The sequence below is a fragment of the Octopus sinensis genome, linkage group LG4 (genome assembly GCF_006345805.1).
Source record: "Octopus sinensis linkage group LG4, ASM634580v1, whole genome shotgun sequence".
Taxonomy (NCBI): domain Eukaryota; kingdom Metazoa; phylum Mollusca; class Cephalopoda; order Octopoda; family Octopodidae; genus Octopus; species Octopus sinensis.
In genome coordinates this window covers 149,742,431-149,762,666 of record NC_043000.1, presented here as the reverse complement: position 1 = coordinate 149,762,666, position 20,236 = coordinate 149,742,431, and the positions used below count along the sequence as shown (strand labels likewise).

The 20,236-nt window shown below is 40.5% G+C and overlaps 1 protein-coding gene across 1 annotated transcript in view; it reads left to right on the top strand.

Moving 5' to 3' along the window:
• The window catches only part of LOC115210935 (coiled-coil domain-containing protein 13-like), a 139,151-nt gene that overhangs the window by 63,253 nt on the left and 55,662 nt on the right, over positions 1-20,236 (top strand). The window contains exons 8-10 of the mRNA XM_036502562.1: positions 2,005-2,118; positions 4,832-4,936; positions 13,661-13,822. Of these exons, the coding sequence (XP_036358455.1) occupies positions 2,005-2,118; positions 4,832-4,936; positions 13,661-13,822 (381 nt within the window). The remainder of the gene's footprint in view (positions 1-2,004; positions 2,119-4,831; positions 4,937-13,660; positions 13,823-20,236) is intronic.

The window sequence follows — 20,236 nt, the reverse complement described above, 5'->3', positions numbered from 1 at the left end:
TCTCTCTTGCACACCTCATCTGATGCTTCTTAGGTCCAACTTTTCTCTCAAGGTACTTACACTCTGTCGTGTATGCAAACTGACATTACACATCCAGCAGAGCATACTGGCTTCATTCCTTGCAATCTTACGCATGTCCTCAGCAGTCACAGCCCCTGTTTCACTGCCATGTAGAATGGCTGTTTGTACACATGTGTCATACAGTCTACCTTTTACACTGACTGAGAGGCCTTTTGTCACCAGCAGAGGTAAGAGCTCTCTGAACTTTGTCACCTAGGTAACGGAAGCTATCAATTACTTCTAGTTTTTCTCCCTAGAAAGTGGTGGAAGTTGTTTGCTGCACATTTTCAGTGTTTATTACTCCTGAGCATCTGACACATGCAAAAACTATCTTCCCAGTTAACCTTCCTTTGATATTGCTGCACCTCTTATGTGTCCATAGCTTACACTGGGTACATCTTATGAAATTTCTACTTATGTCTTTTCTACAGATCGAGCAGGGCCACCTACCTGAAGGGATTTGTGGTTTGCCTGCCTTCCTACTTATTAGGACTTTGGTTTTTAGATAGGTTGACTCTAAGGCCCTTCGATTCTAATCCTTGTTTACACATTTGACACTTCTCCTCTTGTTCTGATAGTGACTCAGCAATTAGAGCAAGGTCATCAGCATAGAGGAGCTCCCAGGGGCATCCTGTCTTGAATTCCTCTGTTATTGCCTGGAGGACTATGGTGAATGGGGGGGGGGGCTGAGGACTGAACCTTGGTGGACCCCTACCTCTACCCGGAATTCTTTACTGTACTCGTTGCTAACCCTCACTTTACTGACAGCGTCCCTGTACATGGCTTGCACAGCTCCCACTAACCATTCATCTATCCCTAGTTTCCTCATTGACCACTAGATAAGGGATTGGGGGACCCTGTCAAAGGCTTTCTCTATGTCAACGAAAGCCAGGTACAGAGGTTTATCTTTGGCTAAGTATTTCTCCTGCAGCTGTCTTACTAGAAATATAGCATCAGTGGTGCTTTTCCCTGGTATGAACCCAAACTGCATCTCATCTAAACTGACTCTCTCCTTAATTAGTTGGGCTATGAACCTCTCTGTAACCTTCATTACCTTATCCAACAACTTGATACCTCTGTAATTATTTGTATCTAAAACGTCACCTTTACCTTAGTAGCAGTTGACTATTATGCTGCTACATAATATTGGGTATGACTCCTTCGTGTATCACCTGGTTAACTATACGAGTGACTAGGCTATAGCCAATACTGCCAGATATTTTGAGCATCTCTGCAGTGATTCCTGAAGGGCTGGGGGCTTTCCCTGTCTTCATACTCTTAATTACTTTATCTACCAAGGTACTGTCAACTTGGATAGCTAGTCCCTCTGTTGGGTCGACATTCAGCAGACTCTCTTTCTCCCATTCCTTTTCTTTATTGAGCAGCCTTTCATAGTGGCGTCTCCAAACCTCTCTCTTTGCAGCCTCGCTTAGAGCAAGAGAACCATCATCTATGTGGACACATTTCCCTCCTACAACATCACGATTCTCTCTCACACATTGTCTTGCAACATGAAATACCTCAAGTCTTTGGTACTCACAGCACAGAACATTGGCAAATTTTTTTTCTTTTCTGCTTCCCCTCTGGCTAAATAAACCTGTCTCCTAGCTTCCCTAGGGAAGATTTAAGACTGGTCTTAATCAGATATACCTTCCTAGAAACGTTAGCACACTGGGCGAAATGTTTAGCAGTATTTCGTCTGTCGTTACGTTCAAATTCCGCCGAGGTCGACTTTGCCTTTCATCCTTTCGAAGTTGATAAATAAAGTACCAGTTTTGCACTGGGGTTGATGTAATCGACTTAATCCCTTTGTCTGTCCTTGTTTGTCCTCTCTATGTTTAGCCCCTTGTGGGCAGTAAAGAATTATATACCTTCCCATGAAATATGAAGTTTTGTGCCTACTTTAGAAATCAATATTATTATAAAATCTGCTCTGCAATTCAGCTTGAAGAAGAAATCAAACAGTTGCAAGGGAAACTAAAACAAACGGAGAGCAAGATGAATGAATGGAGAAACCAGAGTCAAGTTTTCAAGCAGGAACTGAAGTTGGCTAACAAAGTAAGTCTGCCATAAATGTAATTTCATTGATTTCATAACTGAATATCTTTATATATAAAAGTGAGGTTGTGTGCTGTCCATCTCCTACGATTTAGATTCCTAACTACTCCCACATTTTGCAGTGCAGTTTAACCAAAACCGGGTATCTTATAGTCGTGATTCATATCGAGGCTATGATTTAAAAAAAAATTTACCATCAATTTTTCCCATTTTTAATGCATTTTTGGCATATATAAGGGAAGTAACTCTCTAAACATTTATTATTAAATCTCAGAACGTAAAAAGCTACAGTAACCCCTCCCCCTTTGTGGTTAGCCATATTGAGATGGCTATTATACTTTACATCTCTAAAAATGCTTATATAGTTATTTCCCTTACAAACCCGAGCAACGCCGGGCGATACTGCTAGTAGTAGATAATACGATTGTAATTATGAATGAATGAAACCACAGTATAGTTCTTTTGTTTCATTTTAAATCTGTCATTGAAATCAACTTCTATTTAAGTATTCTTTTACTATTTTACTAGTTTCAGCCATTGGACTGTGGTCATGCTGTAGTCAACCATATTGTATTTCAGTTTGGGGCTTGCTTTGTTGATCTTTATTTCCAAATCACTAAGTTATGGGGGATAAACATAAACATTACACTAGCTAACCAGTGTAAACAGACACAGGCATAGTTGCACACTCACTCACACACATGCATGCAATTCATCTTTTTGTATAACCCATGCTAGCATGGAAAGCGGACGTTAAACGATGATGATGATGATTTACAAACAATTCATAGATAAGGGCAAACGAAAAAATTTCTAATGCCAAATATGCGGAAAAATTGGACATATTGTCCATTAATCATATAATTTTTCCACAATCCGCACACTACTCGAAAAAGGTGGACAGAAATTTCTAAAAAATTCCATTATTACCATATCGGACCGATTTCAGGGTTAGCTTATAACAGCCCTCCCTTCGTCAGTGATACATGTGGCAAAAGAAATAAATGAGATACTTACTCATACCCATGGAAGAAGCAAACACTTTCAAGTAGTGTGCGTATTGTGAAAAAATTATATGGTTAATGGACAATATGTCCAATTTTTCGGCATATTTGGCATTAGAAATTTTTTCGTTTGCCTTTATCTATGAATTGTTTATAAATTTAACCTCTAAAGGTATTTTTTAATATGCTGGCCATTGATAAAATTTTTTTTGGAAAAGAATTTTTTTCGAAAAAAATTTTATCCTACATTAGATATATATATATTTATATATCTTCCTTCCTCCCTGCATTTGTTGACTTGCGAGCTACATGGTAACCTCAATCGTGCTAGTGGCATGAAAAAGCACACACTGTAAAATTGTTGGCATTAGGAAAGGCATTCAGCCATAGTAGCAATGCCAAAGCAGACACTGGAACATAATGTAATTCTTCAATCCATCAGATCCTTTTCAAACTTCCAACCCTGCACGGAATATGGATGTTAAATGATTATGATAATGATGATGACATACATGCACATAGGTATATATAAGTCGGTAAATGGTGGGGTTGTGTTAACCGCACGTGTAGAAATGATAGGAGAGGAAAAAATAATAAGGCAGAATGCTAAATTGAAAGTAAATTTTAATAAAATGGGTGCATGAAAAATTAAAAAAGAAAAAAGAAATCAAACCACCTTTCATTGCAAGGCAAATTTTCAAGATTTGGAAGGGGAAAAAATTTTTTTTTTAATTCAGGAAGGGGAAAAAAGAAATTTACAATGGTTTTTTCAAAAAAATAATAATACATATATACAAAAATTAATAAATAAGTATACCAATACATTGTAGTGTCTTTATGCTTTTAGAGTTCAAAATTTAGTTCTTGAAAAATTTCTTTGGAGGATTAGGATGCTTGTGCTTAAATGTAGTGTTTAGTTTGAAAAGGATTTCCTGTTTTGACACATAATCACCCAACTCTTTCAAACTAAACACTAGACTTAAGCACATGCATCCTAATCCTCCAAAGAAGTTTTTCTGAGGACTAATATTGAACTCTAAAAGCATAAAGACACTACAATGTATTGGTGTACTTATTTATTAATTTTTGTATATATGTATTATTATGTTTTTGAAAAATCATTGTAAAATTCTTTTTTCCCCTTCCTCAATTTAAAAAAAAAAATTTCCCCTTCCAAATCTTGAAAATTTGCCTTGCAATGAAAGCCAGTTTGATTTCTTTTTTCTTTTTTAATTTTTCATGCACCCATTTTATTAAAATTTACTTTCAATTTAGCATTCTGCCTTATTATTTTTTCCTCTCCTATATATATATATATATATATATATATATACATATATATATATATATATGGATATCTATCTATTTGTCTGTCTGTCTATGTATGTATGTATGTATGTATATATGTATGTATGTATGTATGTATGTATGTATGTATGTATGTATGTACGTATCTATCTATCTATCTATCTATATATCTATCTATCTATTTATCTATCTATCTATCTATCTATCTATCTATCTATCTATCTATCTATCTATCTATCTATCTATCTGTCTGTCTGTCTGTCTATTTATCTCTTCTTTCTCTTTCTCTCTCTCACACACAGACACGCATTTATCTATATATTTATATACATAAACTCTCAAATACTTACCCATAGTGTATTGTTGACATATTCCTTTTTCTTTTTTCTTATTATTTTCAGGTCATTAGTCAAGAGGTCGGAGAAAGTGCAAATATCCATGCTTTGCTTTCCGAAAGTTCTTCATGGAAAGGACGAGCACAGCAAAATCTCACTCTACAGCAAAAGGTAACTATCATTTTGTTAAGAGTAATGGAAAATACAAATTTCTTCTCATATGAATGAAATACAAAAAAACCCATTAACGAAACTCTATTGGACAATGAATATATATTTCTTTACTGCCCACAAAGGGCTAAACATAGAGGGGACAAACAAGGACAGACAAAGGGATTAAGTTGATTACATCGACCGCCCCAGTGCGAAACTGGTACTTTATTTATCGACCCGGAAAGGATGAAAGGTAAAGTCGACCTCGGCGGAATTTGAACTCAGACCGTAACGACAGACGAAATACCGCTATGCATTTCGCCCGGCGCGCTAACGAGTCTGCTAGCACGCCGCCTTGGACAATGAATATAGATGAATTGAGGTTAATTTAATTGAGGGGTTAACAATAAAAACCAAAGCTGAAAACCATTATGACTCTAACTGTAATGTGCAGTTGTCGTTTCTAAGTCAGAATATGAATTTTGGTTTTGTGACTTTGGCATTTTCTTGAGTATTTCTTTGAATTTCTTTGGAAGAAAGCAAGGCAGAATTCTGGCTTAAGCATCCGGTATATTCTTCATAACTATTTTATTTTTCAGAATTTTCAGAAAATTTTTATGAATTTGTGTTCTACATAGGAGAATTCATACAATTAGGTAAAAAAATGTTTCGGGTGTGATTTAAGGGCAATTTAGCTGTTCTTTTTAGCATGTCTCGCAACCACCTGATACCTTACTCTGACATGTATTCATGCTTTTCAATATTTTTCTCCCCATAAACACATTTAATGCAGCAATGATGGACCCATGGTGGTCCACTGCTGGGATTTAAACAAAAAATTCAGACTGACTGTATTTTAAACACTGATTTTTAAAAAATTTGAAAAAAGTAGGCGCAGGAGTGGCTGTGTGGTAAGTAGCTTGTTTACCAACCACATGGTTCTGGGTTCAGTCCCACTGCATGGCACCTTGGGCAAGTGTCTTCTATAGCTCCGGGCCGACCAAAGCCTTGTGAGTGGATTTGGTAGATGGAAACTGAAAGAAGCCCGTCGTATATATGTATATATATATGCATGTGTGTATTTGTGTGTCTGTGTTTGTCCCTCCAACATTGCTTGACAACCGATGCTGGTGTGTTTATGTCCCCGTCACTTAGCGGTTTGGTAAAAGAGACTGATAGAATAAGTACTGGGCTTACAATGAATAAGTCCCGGGGTTGAGTTGCTCGATTAAAGGCGGTGCTCCAGCATGGCTGCAGTCAAATGACTGAAACAAGTAAAAGAGTAAAGAGAGCTTTGGGATTTATAGTGGTGGGAGGGGTTTAAAAAATTAGGTAAAACAATTTATAAATTCCAATGTGTTACTTTTTTACTCTTTTACTCTTTTATTTGTTTCAGTCATTTGACTGTGGCCATGCTGGAGCACTGCCTTTAGTCGAACAAATCTGCCCCAGGACATATTTTTTGTAAGCCTAGTACTTATTCCATCAGTCTCTTTTGCCGAACTGCTAAGTTATGGGGACGTAAACACACCAGCATCGGTTGTCAAGCAATGTTGGGGGGACAAACACAGACACTTAAACATATACACACACATACATAAACATATATACATATATACGACGGGCTTCTTTCAGTTTCCGTCTACCAAATCTACTCACAAGGCTTTGATCAGCCTGAGACTGTAGTAGAAGACACTTGCCCAAGGTGCCACACAGTGGGACTGAACCCAGAACCATGTGGTTCGTAAGGAAGCTAATTACCACACAGCCACTGAAAATTTTCTGAAAATTCCCTAAAATAGAAAAAGTTATGAGGGATTTTATGGAGTGCTTAAACCAGAATTTCACTGAAAGCAGTTAGATTTTGCTCCTTTACAGTAGAATTTATGACAAAAAACAAAACAAAAAAAAGGTATGGCTAAGTGGTTAAGAGGTTTGCTTTGTTGTCATATAGTTTCAGGTTCAGTCTGTGTGTCTGACTTTGTGTTTTTGCTTGTCTCCTCCCGTCACTTTGACAACTGGCATTGGTTTGTTTACATCCCCATAACTTAGCTGTTTGGCAAAAGACACTGATAGATTAAGTACCAAACTTAAAGAAAAAGTAAATTCTATGGTTAATTTACTGTGGTAACTAAAACCTTCTTGGCCCCAGCATAGCTGCAAGTCTGGTAACTGACACTAATAAAAGATATGTGTTAAAGTAAAAAGAAGGTAAATTCATGTTAAACTTGCTTTGTGAAATCCATATAGTCAATATATAATACAATAATAATGAAATTATTGTATACAGTGCTCAGGTGCATCACAACTTGTCAAAAGTGCATATAAAGCATATGCAGTAATGTACAAATGTCTGGGAAGTGAACAGTGTATGAGTCAGATACATGCTTGCATGTGTATGGAGGGGAGAAAATCAGGTGTAGTGTTGGCGAATCTCAGGAAGCATGGACGTTTTGAAGGATGCAGTGCTCCGACAACTAACAACTGATGCCGGCAGTTTGTTCCATGTTTCAGTAACTCTAAGTGTGAAAAAATGTTTCTGAAAGTCATGGGAGCTGTGCTGTTTCCCGACTTTGTAAACATGTCCACGGGTGTTAGACAGGTGGAGTTTGAAAAGGTGCTCAGAGTAATGTAGAGTTCAATTGAATTGTAGCCGAACATATTTTTAACAAATTATACAAATTAGTCTAAAGTAAATGCACAATGCTCATAATCTTATCAGGCCCTTTTGGACTGGTATGCTTGATGTTGTTGGTATTAAAGCTATGCATTTCTTGACCACCACCATCATCATCATCATTATGATAATCATCATTTAACGTCTGTTGTTCATGCTGGCATGGGCTGGACGGTTTGACTAGGGCTGGTAAGCTGAGGGTCAGCACTAGACTCTAGTTTGATTTGGCATGGTCTCTATGGCTGGACTGGATGCCCTTCCTAATACCAACCGCTCCGAGAATGTAATGGGTGCTTTTACGTGCCACCGGCAAGGACACTAGTTGCTGGACACCAGTATCTGCCACGACTACAATTTCACTTGGTTTGATGGGTCTCCTTAAGCACAGCATATTGCCAAAGGTCTCAGTTATTTGTCATTGCCTCCATGAGGCCCAACACTTGAAAGGTGCTTTTTATGTGCCCCCGGCATGGGTGCTTTTTATGTGGAACCAGCACAGGTGCCTTCTATGTGATACCTGCATGGGTGCTTTACAGATGCTCTTTATGTGGAATTTGCATGGATCTGTTCTACACAACACTGGTGCACGTGATTCTTATATGGAACTGGTAGAGATGCTCCATATGTGGCACCAGCACTGGTGATTTTTACGTTGTACAAGTACAGGGACTTTATATATGAAATCAGTATTAGTGCTCCGTATGTGGCACTAGCACAGGTACCTTTTACGTTGAACTGGCACAGGTTCTTTCTGCATGGAACCAGCACAGGTCCATTTTATGTGACACTGGCATTGGTTACATTGGCTCAGTAAGATAAATGGGGCCAGGGATGAGCCAATATCCTGTGGCCCCTATGTTAGTCATGAGCAAAGTGTGGCCTGCAGCAGTTTCTGAATTGTGCAACTAATGAAAAATTACCTTGAGTATTTTGAGTAGTGTGGCCTGCCTGATGTTGATTTATGTCTCATCTCATATGGCCTGCTTCTCAAAAAAGGTTGCTAATGTCTGCTCTATGTTATCATTTAATTTGCTACAAATAGCAACCAAAGCTTCCTAAAACCAAATCTTACTCCCTAAAAAAAAGAAGGACACCTTGGATAATGTAGTCCTAGAATACATTATGTCTGAGCGAAAGACAAGATGGTCACATTTGGAATGCATTTGATCATAGGTCTTTTGATCATGATTGACTTGGGGTTCAACAATTACAACATAGGAAGTGGGAAGAATAGGACAAAAGTGAGAGTTCTACAGAGGAATGATGTGGTAAAGTGCTTAATACAAGATCTGTCAAGGTGAGACAGAGCAGAGGTGACAGAAATCCTTATTGAATTATTACTCATCATCATCATCATCATCGTCGTTTAACGTCCGTTCTCCATGCTAGCATGGGTTGGACGGTTCGACCGGGGTTCTGGGAAGCCAGAAGGCTGCACCAGGCTCCAGTCTAATTTGGCAATGTTTCTACAGCTGGATGCCCTTCCTAACGCCAACCACTCCGTGAGTGTAGTGGGTGCTTTTTACGTGCCACCTGCACAGGTGCCAGGCGGGGCTGGCAACGGCCACGGTCAGATTGGTGTATTTTATGTGCCACCGGCACGGAAGCCAGTCGAGGCGGTGCTGGCATCGGCCACGAGTCGGATAGTGCTTTTTACGTACCACCAGACCAGGGATCCTGGCTGGTTCAATTCGATTTCGATTTCGCTTGCCCCAACATGTCTTCACAAGCAAAGGGGGTTGGCAAGGGTGCCTGTCGTACGGTCGCATTGGAGTATTTTACGTGCCACGGCCACGAGTCGGATAGTGCTTTTTACGTACCACCAGACCAGGGATCCTGGCTGGTTCAATTCGATTTCGATTTCGCTTGCCCCAACATGTCTTCACAAGCAAAGGGGGTTGGCATGGGTGCCTGTCGTACGGTCGCATTGGAGTATTTTATGTGCCACGGCCCCGAGTCGGATAGTGCTTTTTACGTACCACCAGGCCAGGGATCCTGGCTGGTTCAATTCGGTTTCGATTTCGATTTCGATTTCGCTTGCCCCAACATGTCTTCGCAAGCATGGGGGGTTGGGATGGGTGTCTGTCGTCGGATGAGGTTCTATATCGACTTCGCTTGCCTCAACCGGTCTTTGTGTCCAAGGGAGGAAAGGCATTCATAAGTGGGCTGGGCTCACTTGTCCTGCCTGGTCTTCTCACGTACAGAATATTTCCAAAGGTCTCGGTCTCTGATCACAGAAAAGGTCTCGGTCTCATGATCACAGAAAATGACAAATACTTATGATCAGAGCTTAAAAAGATAAAAGCCATTTTTTTCACTCAAGTGGCAATTTTTATGAAATAATACAAGTGTGATCGTTGACAGAGCGGCTAACCAGCTTCCGTATCAGTGGCACATAAAAGGCACCATTCGAGTGTGATCGTTACCAGTGTCACCTTACTGGCACTTGTGCCCCATGCTAGTAGGGTGCTAAGAGCACCATCTGAGCGTGATTGTTGCCAGAGCGGCTAACTGGCTTCCGTGCCGGTGGCGCGTAAAAGGCACCATTCGAGCGTGATCGTTACCAACGTCGCCTTACTGGCACCTGTGCTGGTGGCATGTGTAAAAAGATTCGAGCAAGGTCGTTGCCAGTACCGCCTGACTGGCCCCATGCCAGTGGCACGTAAAAAGCACCCACTACACTCTTGGAGTGGTTGGCGTTAGGAAGGGCATCCAGCTGTAGAAACTCTGCCAGATCAAGACTGGAGCCTGGTGCAGCCATTTGGTTCACCAGCCTGTCAAAATCGTCCAACCCATGCCAGCATGGAAAGCAGACGTTAAACGATGATGATGATGATGATGATGAATATGTTATTTGTCAGATAACTCTAAGTTTTTATTTTCTATTATTAAGTTGCTTCATATTCGAAAACTTAATACAAAATAAGCATGGCTGTGTGGTTAGGGAGCTTGCTTCTTAGCTACATGGTTTCGGGTTCAGTCCCACTGCGTGGCACTTTGGGTAGGTGTCTTCCACTATAGCCTCGAGCCGACCGAAGCTTTGTGATTGAATTCGGCAGGCGGAAGTTACTGCCGTGTGTGTATGTGTGCGTGTAGCTGCTCAGTGCCTCTCCAAAAGAGAGAGAGGGATTACAAAATGTTTATTTAGAATAACTTAAGAAGATACCCAAGAGAAATATCTAGCATAATAAACAGGAATGTGCCAGGTCTCACATTTGTAATATTCATCATCATTCTCATACTCTTTACTCTCTTTTACTCTTTTACTTGTTTCAGTCATTTGACTGTGGCCATGCTGGAGCACTGCATTTAGTCGAGCAAATCGACCCTGGGACTTATTCTTTGTAAGCCCAGTACTTATTCCATCGGCCTCTTTTGCCGAATCGCTAAGTGATGGGGACGTAAACACACCAGCATCAGTTGTCAAGCAATGCTAGGGGGACAAACACAGACACACAAACACATACATATATATATATACATATATACGACAGGCTTCTTTCAGTTTCCGTCTACCAAATCCACTCACAAGGCATTGGTCGGCCCGGGGCTATAGCAGAAGACACTTGCCCGAGATGCCACGCAGTGGGACTGAACCCGCAAGCTACTTACCACACAGCCACTCCTGCGTCATCATCATTATAATTTAATGTCTAATTTCCTGTTTGCATGTGTCAGACGGAGTTTATTTGAGACAAATTCTCTACAACCAGCTGCCCTTTCTGTCACCAATCCTCATCTGTTTCCAAACAAAGCAATTTTCCCCCCATGGCCAGACATGTTCTTGCATAGCATTGGAAATGAATGACACTACATGTATGACCGACACTCAATTGCAGCTATCATGTAATGTCAAGGTGCGGGACACACACACACACACACACACACAGATACACACACTCATATAGATACACACAGATACACACAGATACACACACTCACATAAATACACACAGATAAACACACACACAGATACACACACACGCACACAGATACACACACACATACAGATACACACACACAGACACACACACACAGATACACACACACATACAGATGCACACACACACACACACATAGATACACACACTCATATAGATACACACAGATACACACGCACACACAGATACACACACACATACAGATACACACACACACACACACATACAGATACACACACACACAGATGCACACTCACACACACACACACACACACACACACAAATCCACTAACAAAGTTTCAATCAGTCCAGAGTTACAGTTTGCAAAAGTCTTCCCATACAATCACACGTGCATAATATTGTGGGTTGAAAACTTTGCCAGCTGAAATGAAGAAGAAATTATCATAGGCGCAGGAGTGGCTGTGTGGTAAGTAGCTTGCTAACTAACCACATGGACCTGGGTTCAGTCCCACTGTGTGGCATCTTGGGCAAGTGTCTTCTGCTATAGCCCCGGGCCGACCAATGCCTTGTGAGTGGATTTGGTAGACGGAAACTGAAAGAAGCCTGTCGTATATATGTATATATATATGTGTGTGTGTGTTTGTGTGTCTGTGTTTGTCCCTCTAGCATTGCTTGACAACCGATGCTGGTGTGTTTACGTCCCCGTCACTTAGCGGTTCAGCAAAAGAGGCCGATAGAATAAGTACTGGGCTTACAAAAGAATAAGTCCCGGGGTCGAGTTTCTCGACTAAAGGCGGTGCTCCAGCAGGGCCGCAGTCAAATGACTGAAACAAGTAAAAGAGTAAAGAGAGTAATACAGTCATTGCAAACTGGAGTGGATCTGGTCATTAAAACCAACTGAGAGAAATATCTGATCTGTTTGTCTTATTAAAATTCCATCAACAAAGCAGATTGTACTCAGCTGGTAAAACCAAGTGTGAGTAATATACATATATAGAATCTCACACACACACACACACACACACACACACACACACACACACACAAATACACACACACACAAATACACACACACACACACACACAAATACACACACAAATTCACAAATACACACACAAACACACACATGCACACACACACACACACAAATACACACACACGCACACACACACACAAATACACACACACATAAAACACACACAGACACACAAATACACACACACATAAAACACACACAAACACACAAATACACACACACACACACAAACACACACACACACACACAGCGCCTGCAGCACCTGTTCAAGAATTTGGACCTGGAGATCTCCATTTCCAGCGACTTCGAGGGCCACCTCCCAGTGGCGTCGGGCGTCAACGAAGAGCCCTCGACTACAACAAGATGATCAAAGTTTGTTTTTTTTCCCCAAGGTCTGGGGTCTCCCGCCCCCTAAGCCCTAGACCATCACCTAATCACCCTTACCCGGTTGTTGCTTAGCAACAACAACTACAGTGGCAGCAGCGGCAGCAGCCACATAATATTGTAGATGGGGGAAAATGAAAATGGGAGGAAGACTACTTGACATGTCAGGATGAGAGGACATGAGAAGAGGACTTTATATGTACAGCGTGAGTGAGTGGTCTCAGGATATTTTTTGTGTAGAGCAGAGCAAAACTTTAACAAGGCGCAGGAGTGGCTGTGTGGTAAGTAGCTTGTTTACCAACCACATGGTTTTGGGTTCAGTCCCACTGTGTGGCACCTTGGGCAAGTGTCTTCTACTATAGCCTCGGGCCGACCAAAGCCTTGTGAGTGGATTTGGTAGACAGAAACTGAAAGAAGCCCGTTGTATATATGTATATTTATATGCATGTGTGTGTTTGTGTGTCTGTGTTTGTCCCCCCAGCATTGCTTGACAACCGATGCTGGTGTGTCTATGTCCCCGTTACCTAGCGGTTCGGCAAAAGAGACCGATAGAAAAAGTACTGGGCTTACAAAAGAATAAGTCCTGGGGTCGAGTTGCTCGATTAAAGGCGGTGCTCCAGCATGGCCGCAGTCAAATGACTGAAACAAGTAAAAGTAAGTAAAAGTAAGTAAAGTTTTTTATCAAAATAACTAAACTGATTGTTTTTTTTTTTTCATGTTTATTGCCTTTTCTGTTGTTAAGGTTTCTGAGTTGAAGCAACAGCTGAAACAATATCAAAATAAAGCAACAAGCAAAAATAATCCTGACGGTGAGAGCAATGTCGGTGAAGCCAGTATTTCTGAACAAAACAGCAGTAACCAGGCACTGAGGCAATTAATCAAAAGCAGAAAAGAGAATCAGGAAGTAAGTATTTCTACAAATATATGATGCTTAGTATTAATCTTTTTAAAATGGCCATATAATTGATCATGATAAAATCATCATCATCATCATCATTACCATCACCATAGAGGTTTGCCTCCATAGAGGTTCGCTTTAAGAACGCAGAAATGGCAAGACAACATTCAGTCACAACACTGAAAACTACAGAAGTGGCATTGCTACCCTTGTATCTGGGACATAGAACATCCCGGATCAAAATAGAAGAGGTAGACATAGATTGGCTAACTGCAGGGCTCTGCTGTAGCAGGGAAGATAAAATTAACATCTTGAAAATTATACATTCTGGTCCCCACCAAATTTGGTTGGGGCAGAACATAGAAATTTTGATTCAGGCCACACCGGTGGACCTTGAAGAAATCCCCAATCGGATGGTAATTGGGGATGAAACTATTTTAAAAATACAGGTTGATGGGAGGAAGCCATGCTACTACAAGTGTGGCAAAAAAGGGCCACATCAGACCAAAGTGCAGCACCTCTAAAACATAGGATGATGATGAGCCCACCCCTCTCGACTACAGAAAAAGCTGAAAAAACAAGAAGTGGGAAGAAAAAAAGGAAGAAAAAGCGAAGACCCCCCCCCCAGCAGATGACATGGAGGCTGCCATAACAGAGGAGGAATTTGAAGAGGTGAAAAGGAAACCTAAAAAAAGACTGTGTGTGTCACCCACGCCCTCCCAGCCGCACACACCCACAATAAACGAACATCACTCTAAAAAATATCAATATCCCACCCCTTTACCCATAAGGCCCCAACAGATACGACCACACTGGTCAAATATAACAAAAAGGACGTGTACCTAGATGGCATCATAAAACACCACCTGACCAAGGTATATGGTGTAAGTGGATATACCTGTATGGATCTTACATTATATAAGCAATTGGTGGAGGTGCAATGGCCCAGTGGTTAGGGCAGCGGACTCGCGGTTGTAGGATCACGGTTTCGATTCCCAGACCGGGCGTTGTGAGTGTTTATTGAGCGAAAACACCCAAAGCTCCATGAGGCTCAGGCAGGGGATGGTGGTGATCCCTGCTGTACTCTTTCACCACAACTTTCTCTCACTCTTACTTCCTGTTTCTGTTGTACCTGTATTTCAAGGGGCCGGCCTTGTCACTCATTGTGTCACGCTGAATATCCCCGAGAACTACGTTAAGTGTACACGTGTCTGTGGAGTTCTCAGCCACTTACACGTTAATTTCACAAGCAGGCTGTTCCGTTGATTCGGATCAACTGGAACCCTCATTGTCGTAACCGACGGAGTGCTTCCATATATAAACAATTGAAAGAGAGAAAAGGAGGGGAAATCTCCAAATTAAGAGAGCTACCGAAGCTCATAGACCCACAATCCAAGACCGAAGAAAAAACAAAGAGGGGTATGGAAAGGAAACAAGTAGTGATGGAAGCACTCCGTCGGTTACGACAATGAGGGTTCCAGTTGATCCGAATCAACGGAACAGCCTGCTCATGAAATTAATGTGTAAGTGGCTGAGCACTCCACAGACACGTGCACCCTTAACGTAGTTCTCGGGGATATTCAGCGTGACACAGAGAGTGACAAGGCCGGCCCTTTGAAATACAGGTACAACAGAAACAGGAAGAAAGAGTGAGAGAAAGTTGTGGTGAAAGAGTACAGCAGGGATCACCACCACCCCCTGCCAGAGCCTCGTGGAGCTTTTAGGTGTTTTCGTTCAATAAACACTCACAACGCCCGGTCTGGGAATCGAAACCGCGATCCCATGACTGCGAGTCCGCTGCCCTAACCACTGGGCCATTGCGCCTCCACTAAACAAGTAGTGACACTGAGGGTAATACCTTAGTAACCAGCAAAAATAAGTAAGTTTCTTTTTTTCCTTTGGATGGCTGGTCTGAATGTCGGCTGCCTGAATGTATGTGGCCTGGGCTCAAAGTGGAAGCAGTCATGTTTTTACAACGACCCCAGGTCACATAGAACGGATGTGATGGTGGCTACAGAGACCAAGTTGGATGACTTACGAACCTTCTCGGCACTCCTGAATGGCTATGAGAAAATAATGTCTTCTAGCCAGACCAGAGGTTGTGGAGGGGTTGTAGTGTTGCTCCCGTAAAAGTTTAGCTCTGCAGACTAGAACAATCTTTATTGATCCAGAAGGCGAGTTGGATATTCTCGACTTGACATACTGTGGTAAGGACCGTAGGTTGATAGGCACCTTTGTGCCTTTGGTCTCAGAGCACATATTATCATTACCTCTACCTTAGCGAAGGTATTGTTTTCAGTTGTACTTGTTTTGTTTGTTAGTCCGCAGACAAGATATCTGAAGAACTGCTGGATGGATTTGGATGAAACTTTCAGGGATGTTAGGCCTCATGACTGGCATGAACTGATTAGATTTTGGGATCAATCCAGTACCAGACAAGGATTCCAGATTATTTTTTAAATATTTTCCTTACCTTACATGTATATGTAATGTTTCACACAGTTCTCTTGTACATGCACACACATGCACACATATACTCACACATTTTCAGCGTTGAACATTACCATCCCATTTCCATTGTACAACACACACACACACACACACACACACACACACACACACACACACACACACTCACACAAACATACCTCTCTTTTACATACTCATATACTCACACTTCAAACGCCGTTTATCAGCTTTTTCATTCTTTCCTTCATTATTCATCTATCGCTCCTTCCTTTCTCATTCATACGATGCTATCTTTGCCATTTATCTCCTCTACCTTCACCTCTCACTCCGGCTCTATTTCATATATATATATATATATTATATATATATATATATATATCTATATATATATATATATGTATGTGTATATATATATATTTAGGAACACTCTGTCGGTTACGACGACGAGGGTCCCAGTTGATACGATCAACGGAACAGCCTGCTCGTGAAATTAACGCGCAAATGATTGAGCACTCCACAGACACGCGTACCCCTAACGTAGTTCTCAAGGAGATTCAGCGTGACACAGAGTGTGACAAGGCCGGTCCTTTGAAATACAGGTACTACTCATTTTTCCCAGCTGAGTGGACTGGAGCTATGTGAAATAAAGTGTCTTGCTCAAAGACACAACGCGTCACCGGGAATCGAACTCACGACCTTACAATCGTGAGTTGAATGCCCTAACCACTAATCCACGCGCCTTCACATATATATATATACACACACACACACATATATATATACATATATATATACACACACACACACACATATATATATATACATATATCATCATCATCATCATCATTTAACGTCCGCTTTCCATGCTAGCATGGGTTGGACGGTTCAACTGGGGTCTGGGGAGCCCGAAGGCTGCACCAGGCCAGTCAGATCTGGCAGTGTTTCTACAGCTGGATGCCCTTCCTAACGCCAACCACTCCGAGAGTGTAGTGGGTGATTTATGTGCCACAGACACAGGTGCCAGATGAGGCTGGCGAACGGCCACGCTCGGATGGTGTTTTTTATGTGCCACTGACACAGGTGCCAGACGAGGCTGGCAGACGGCCACATATATATATATATATATATATATATATATATATATATATATATATATATACATACATATATATATATATGTGTGTGTGTGTGTGTGTAAATATATATACAAATACACACACACACATACATGTGTATATATATATATATATATATACACACACCACACAAATATATAAAAAAACAACACTTATTATTACATTTTAACACTTTACAGTATACTTACATATACATAATTCTATACATCAATCTAAAACAACAGGATTGCTACAGGAAGACCAGAATTTAAGAGAAGAGAAAACCAAAAGGTTTCATGATATTCATTGAAGGATTTTATTTCAGATATTCTCATTTTAAAAATCATCTCCAGTTAATCTTTGAGAGGACAGTATTGCATTGGCAGAGGTTTGCGCTCTCTAAGTGCTCTTGTTATTATTATTATTATTAGTATCATGAGTCAATAGTAATTTGTACAAAATTAGATATGATATCAACAGTGGTGACATTAGCAAAAGAGGTCGTGTGGTGGACTCGTTTAAAAGGGCTAAAGACAGACACTTTCCTCTTTGGTCAAGGCCTCATCAACTTTTTCAAGTTTCACTTGAAAAAGGAAGATGAGGTTAGAGAGGAAAGTGCTGTCCGATACCAAGTTTTATGAAAGGTGGGTGAATTGTGCGAGACTGGCCTGTATAAATGGACCAGTTCTCAGGTTTCGCCTGTGATTTCAAAGAAAAAAAAAAAGGTAATGTAAAAGGAGAAGAAAGGGGACTCTCTACACCCCCTTTTTTTTTTGACCAGGCTCCCGTTGGCTTTTGTAGGGTTTTTTCCACCAGGAACCTTTCGAAACGTCTCCCCCTTTTGGGAGTTTTTCATTGTTGAATTTTATAAGTTGTTATAAAGATTTTTACTCGATGTTTTTAAAAAAAAAAACGGCAAAACCCTTTGTAACCTTTCGTCCTGTCTTGTCCCTTTATGTAATCATGCGTGTCAGCCCTTGTGGCCAATAAAAAAATAAAATTGATTATTATTATTATTGTTACTATTACTCTCAGTTAAATGTCATTTGAAAAAAACACACACAGCATTTGTTTTCTATCATCATGCTCTTACAATAAATACACCCTCTTCCTCATTCTCTTCCACTCCTTCCTTGTTTTCCTCTTCTTCCACCACCACCACCTCCACCATCATCATCATCACCATCACCATCATCATCATCACCATCACCACCACCACCACCACCATCATCACCACCACAACCACCACCATCACCATCATCATCACCACCACCACCACCACCACCACCACCACCACCACCATCACCACCACCACCACCACCATCATCATCATCATCACTATCACCACCACCACCACCATCACCATCATCATCATCATCACCATCACCACCACCACCATCATCACCACCACCACCATCATCACCATCACCACCACCACCATCATCACCACCACCATCATCACCACCACCACCACCACCATCACCACCATCACCACCACCACCACCACCACCACCACCACCACCACACCACCACCACTCCTCTCTCTCTCTCTCATCACCATATCATTATCATTATGTATAATTGAAATAAATATATTGTAATTAAAATATATTTCTTTAAATTTTCCACAGTTTTACTTAAATTTAGATAATCAGTATGTTAGCAGAGATGATAAACATGCAATTAATTAATACAATTGTTTCTTTGGAAGTATAGTAACCTAGATTATAGGATTTATTTATAAATAGTGTAAATTTGAAAAGAACTGGTTTACTATTAAACTAAGTAGCTTAGGAGAGAGTAGAATGCACAAAATCCCTCTGATAAAGTTTCCTATTCATTCTCTAACTGAAAATAATTCTTTCCTTTGTGATGAAATACAGCTTTGCTTTGTTGTTCACTTATCCTATCATGTTTTAGAAAATGACAGTGGGAGGTTATCTAAGTCATTGACGAGTATATATATATATATATATATATATTCAAGTTTTGCTTATATCTTAATTAACCAGAAACACTTCTATTTAGAATCTTCCAGCACAAATGGAATCAATTCCATTATTCATTTTCTTTAGCGATATACAATACATTTGATTTACTTTTCTATAGACAACAAAAGAGACTAACGGTAAATCAATAGGAATCTCGGTTGGGTAGAATCTCTGCACAAATTACCGGAAGTGAAAATGTAACGGAGAAAGATTCTCAATAAAATACTCTATATCAATAAAATTCTAGGCACCAAATGTAATGCGTTAGAGTCAAGACTAAAGTGATTTTTCAATTTTATTGCAGAGTTAAGATTAGATATTGAATTTCTTTCAATCCACTTTCCTTTCATTTTCTTTAAGAAGAAGAATGTATAAAATTTAGATGGAAAAACAAATCAAAAAAATAAGACAAAAAAAGACATGCATTCTGATTCTAGATGCGTAAACTTTGAGGCAGACATCATTGACTGTTCTACTTTAACAACAACAAGAATAGGCTGTTCAAATTTGGTTGTAAAAATAGTTGCAATTTGGTTGTAAAAATAGTTGCAATTTGGTTGTAAAAATAGGCGCAGGAATGGCTGTGTGGTAAGTAGCTTGCTAACCAACCACATGGTTCTGGGTTCAGTCCCACTGCGTGGCATCTTGGGCAAGTGTTTTCTGCTATAGCCTCGGGCCGACCAATGCCTTGTGAGTGGATTTGGTAGACAGAAACTGAAATAAGCCTGTCGTATATATGTGTATATATATATATGTGTGTGTGTGTGTGTGTGTGTGTGTGCGTTTGTGTTTGTCTACCTAGCATTGCTTGACAACCGATGCTGGTGTGTTTACGTCCCCGTCAC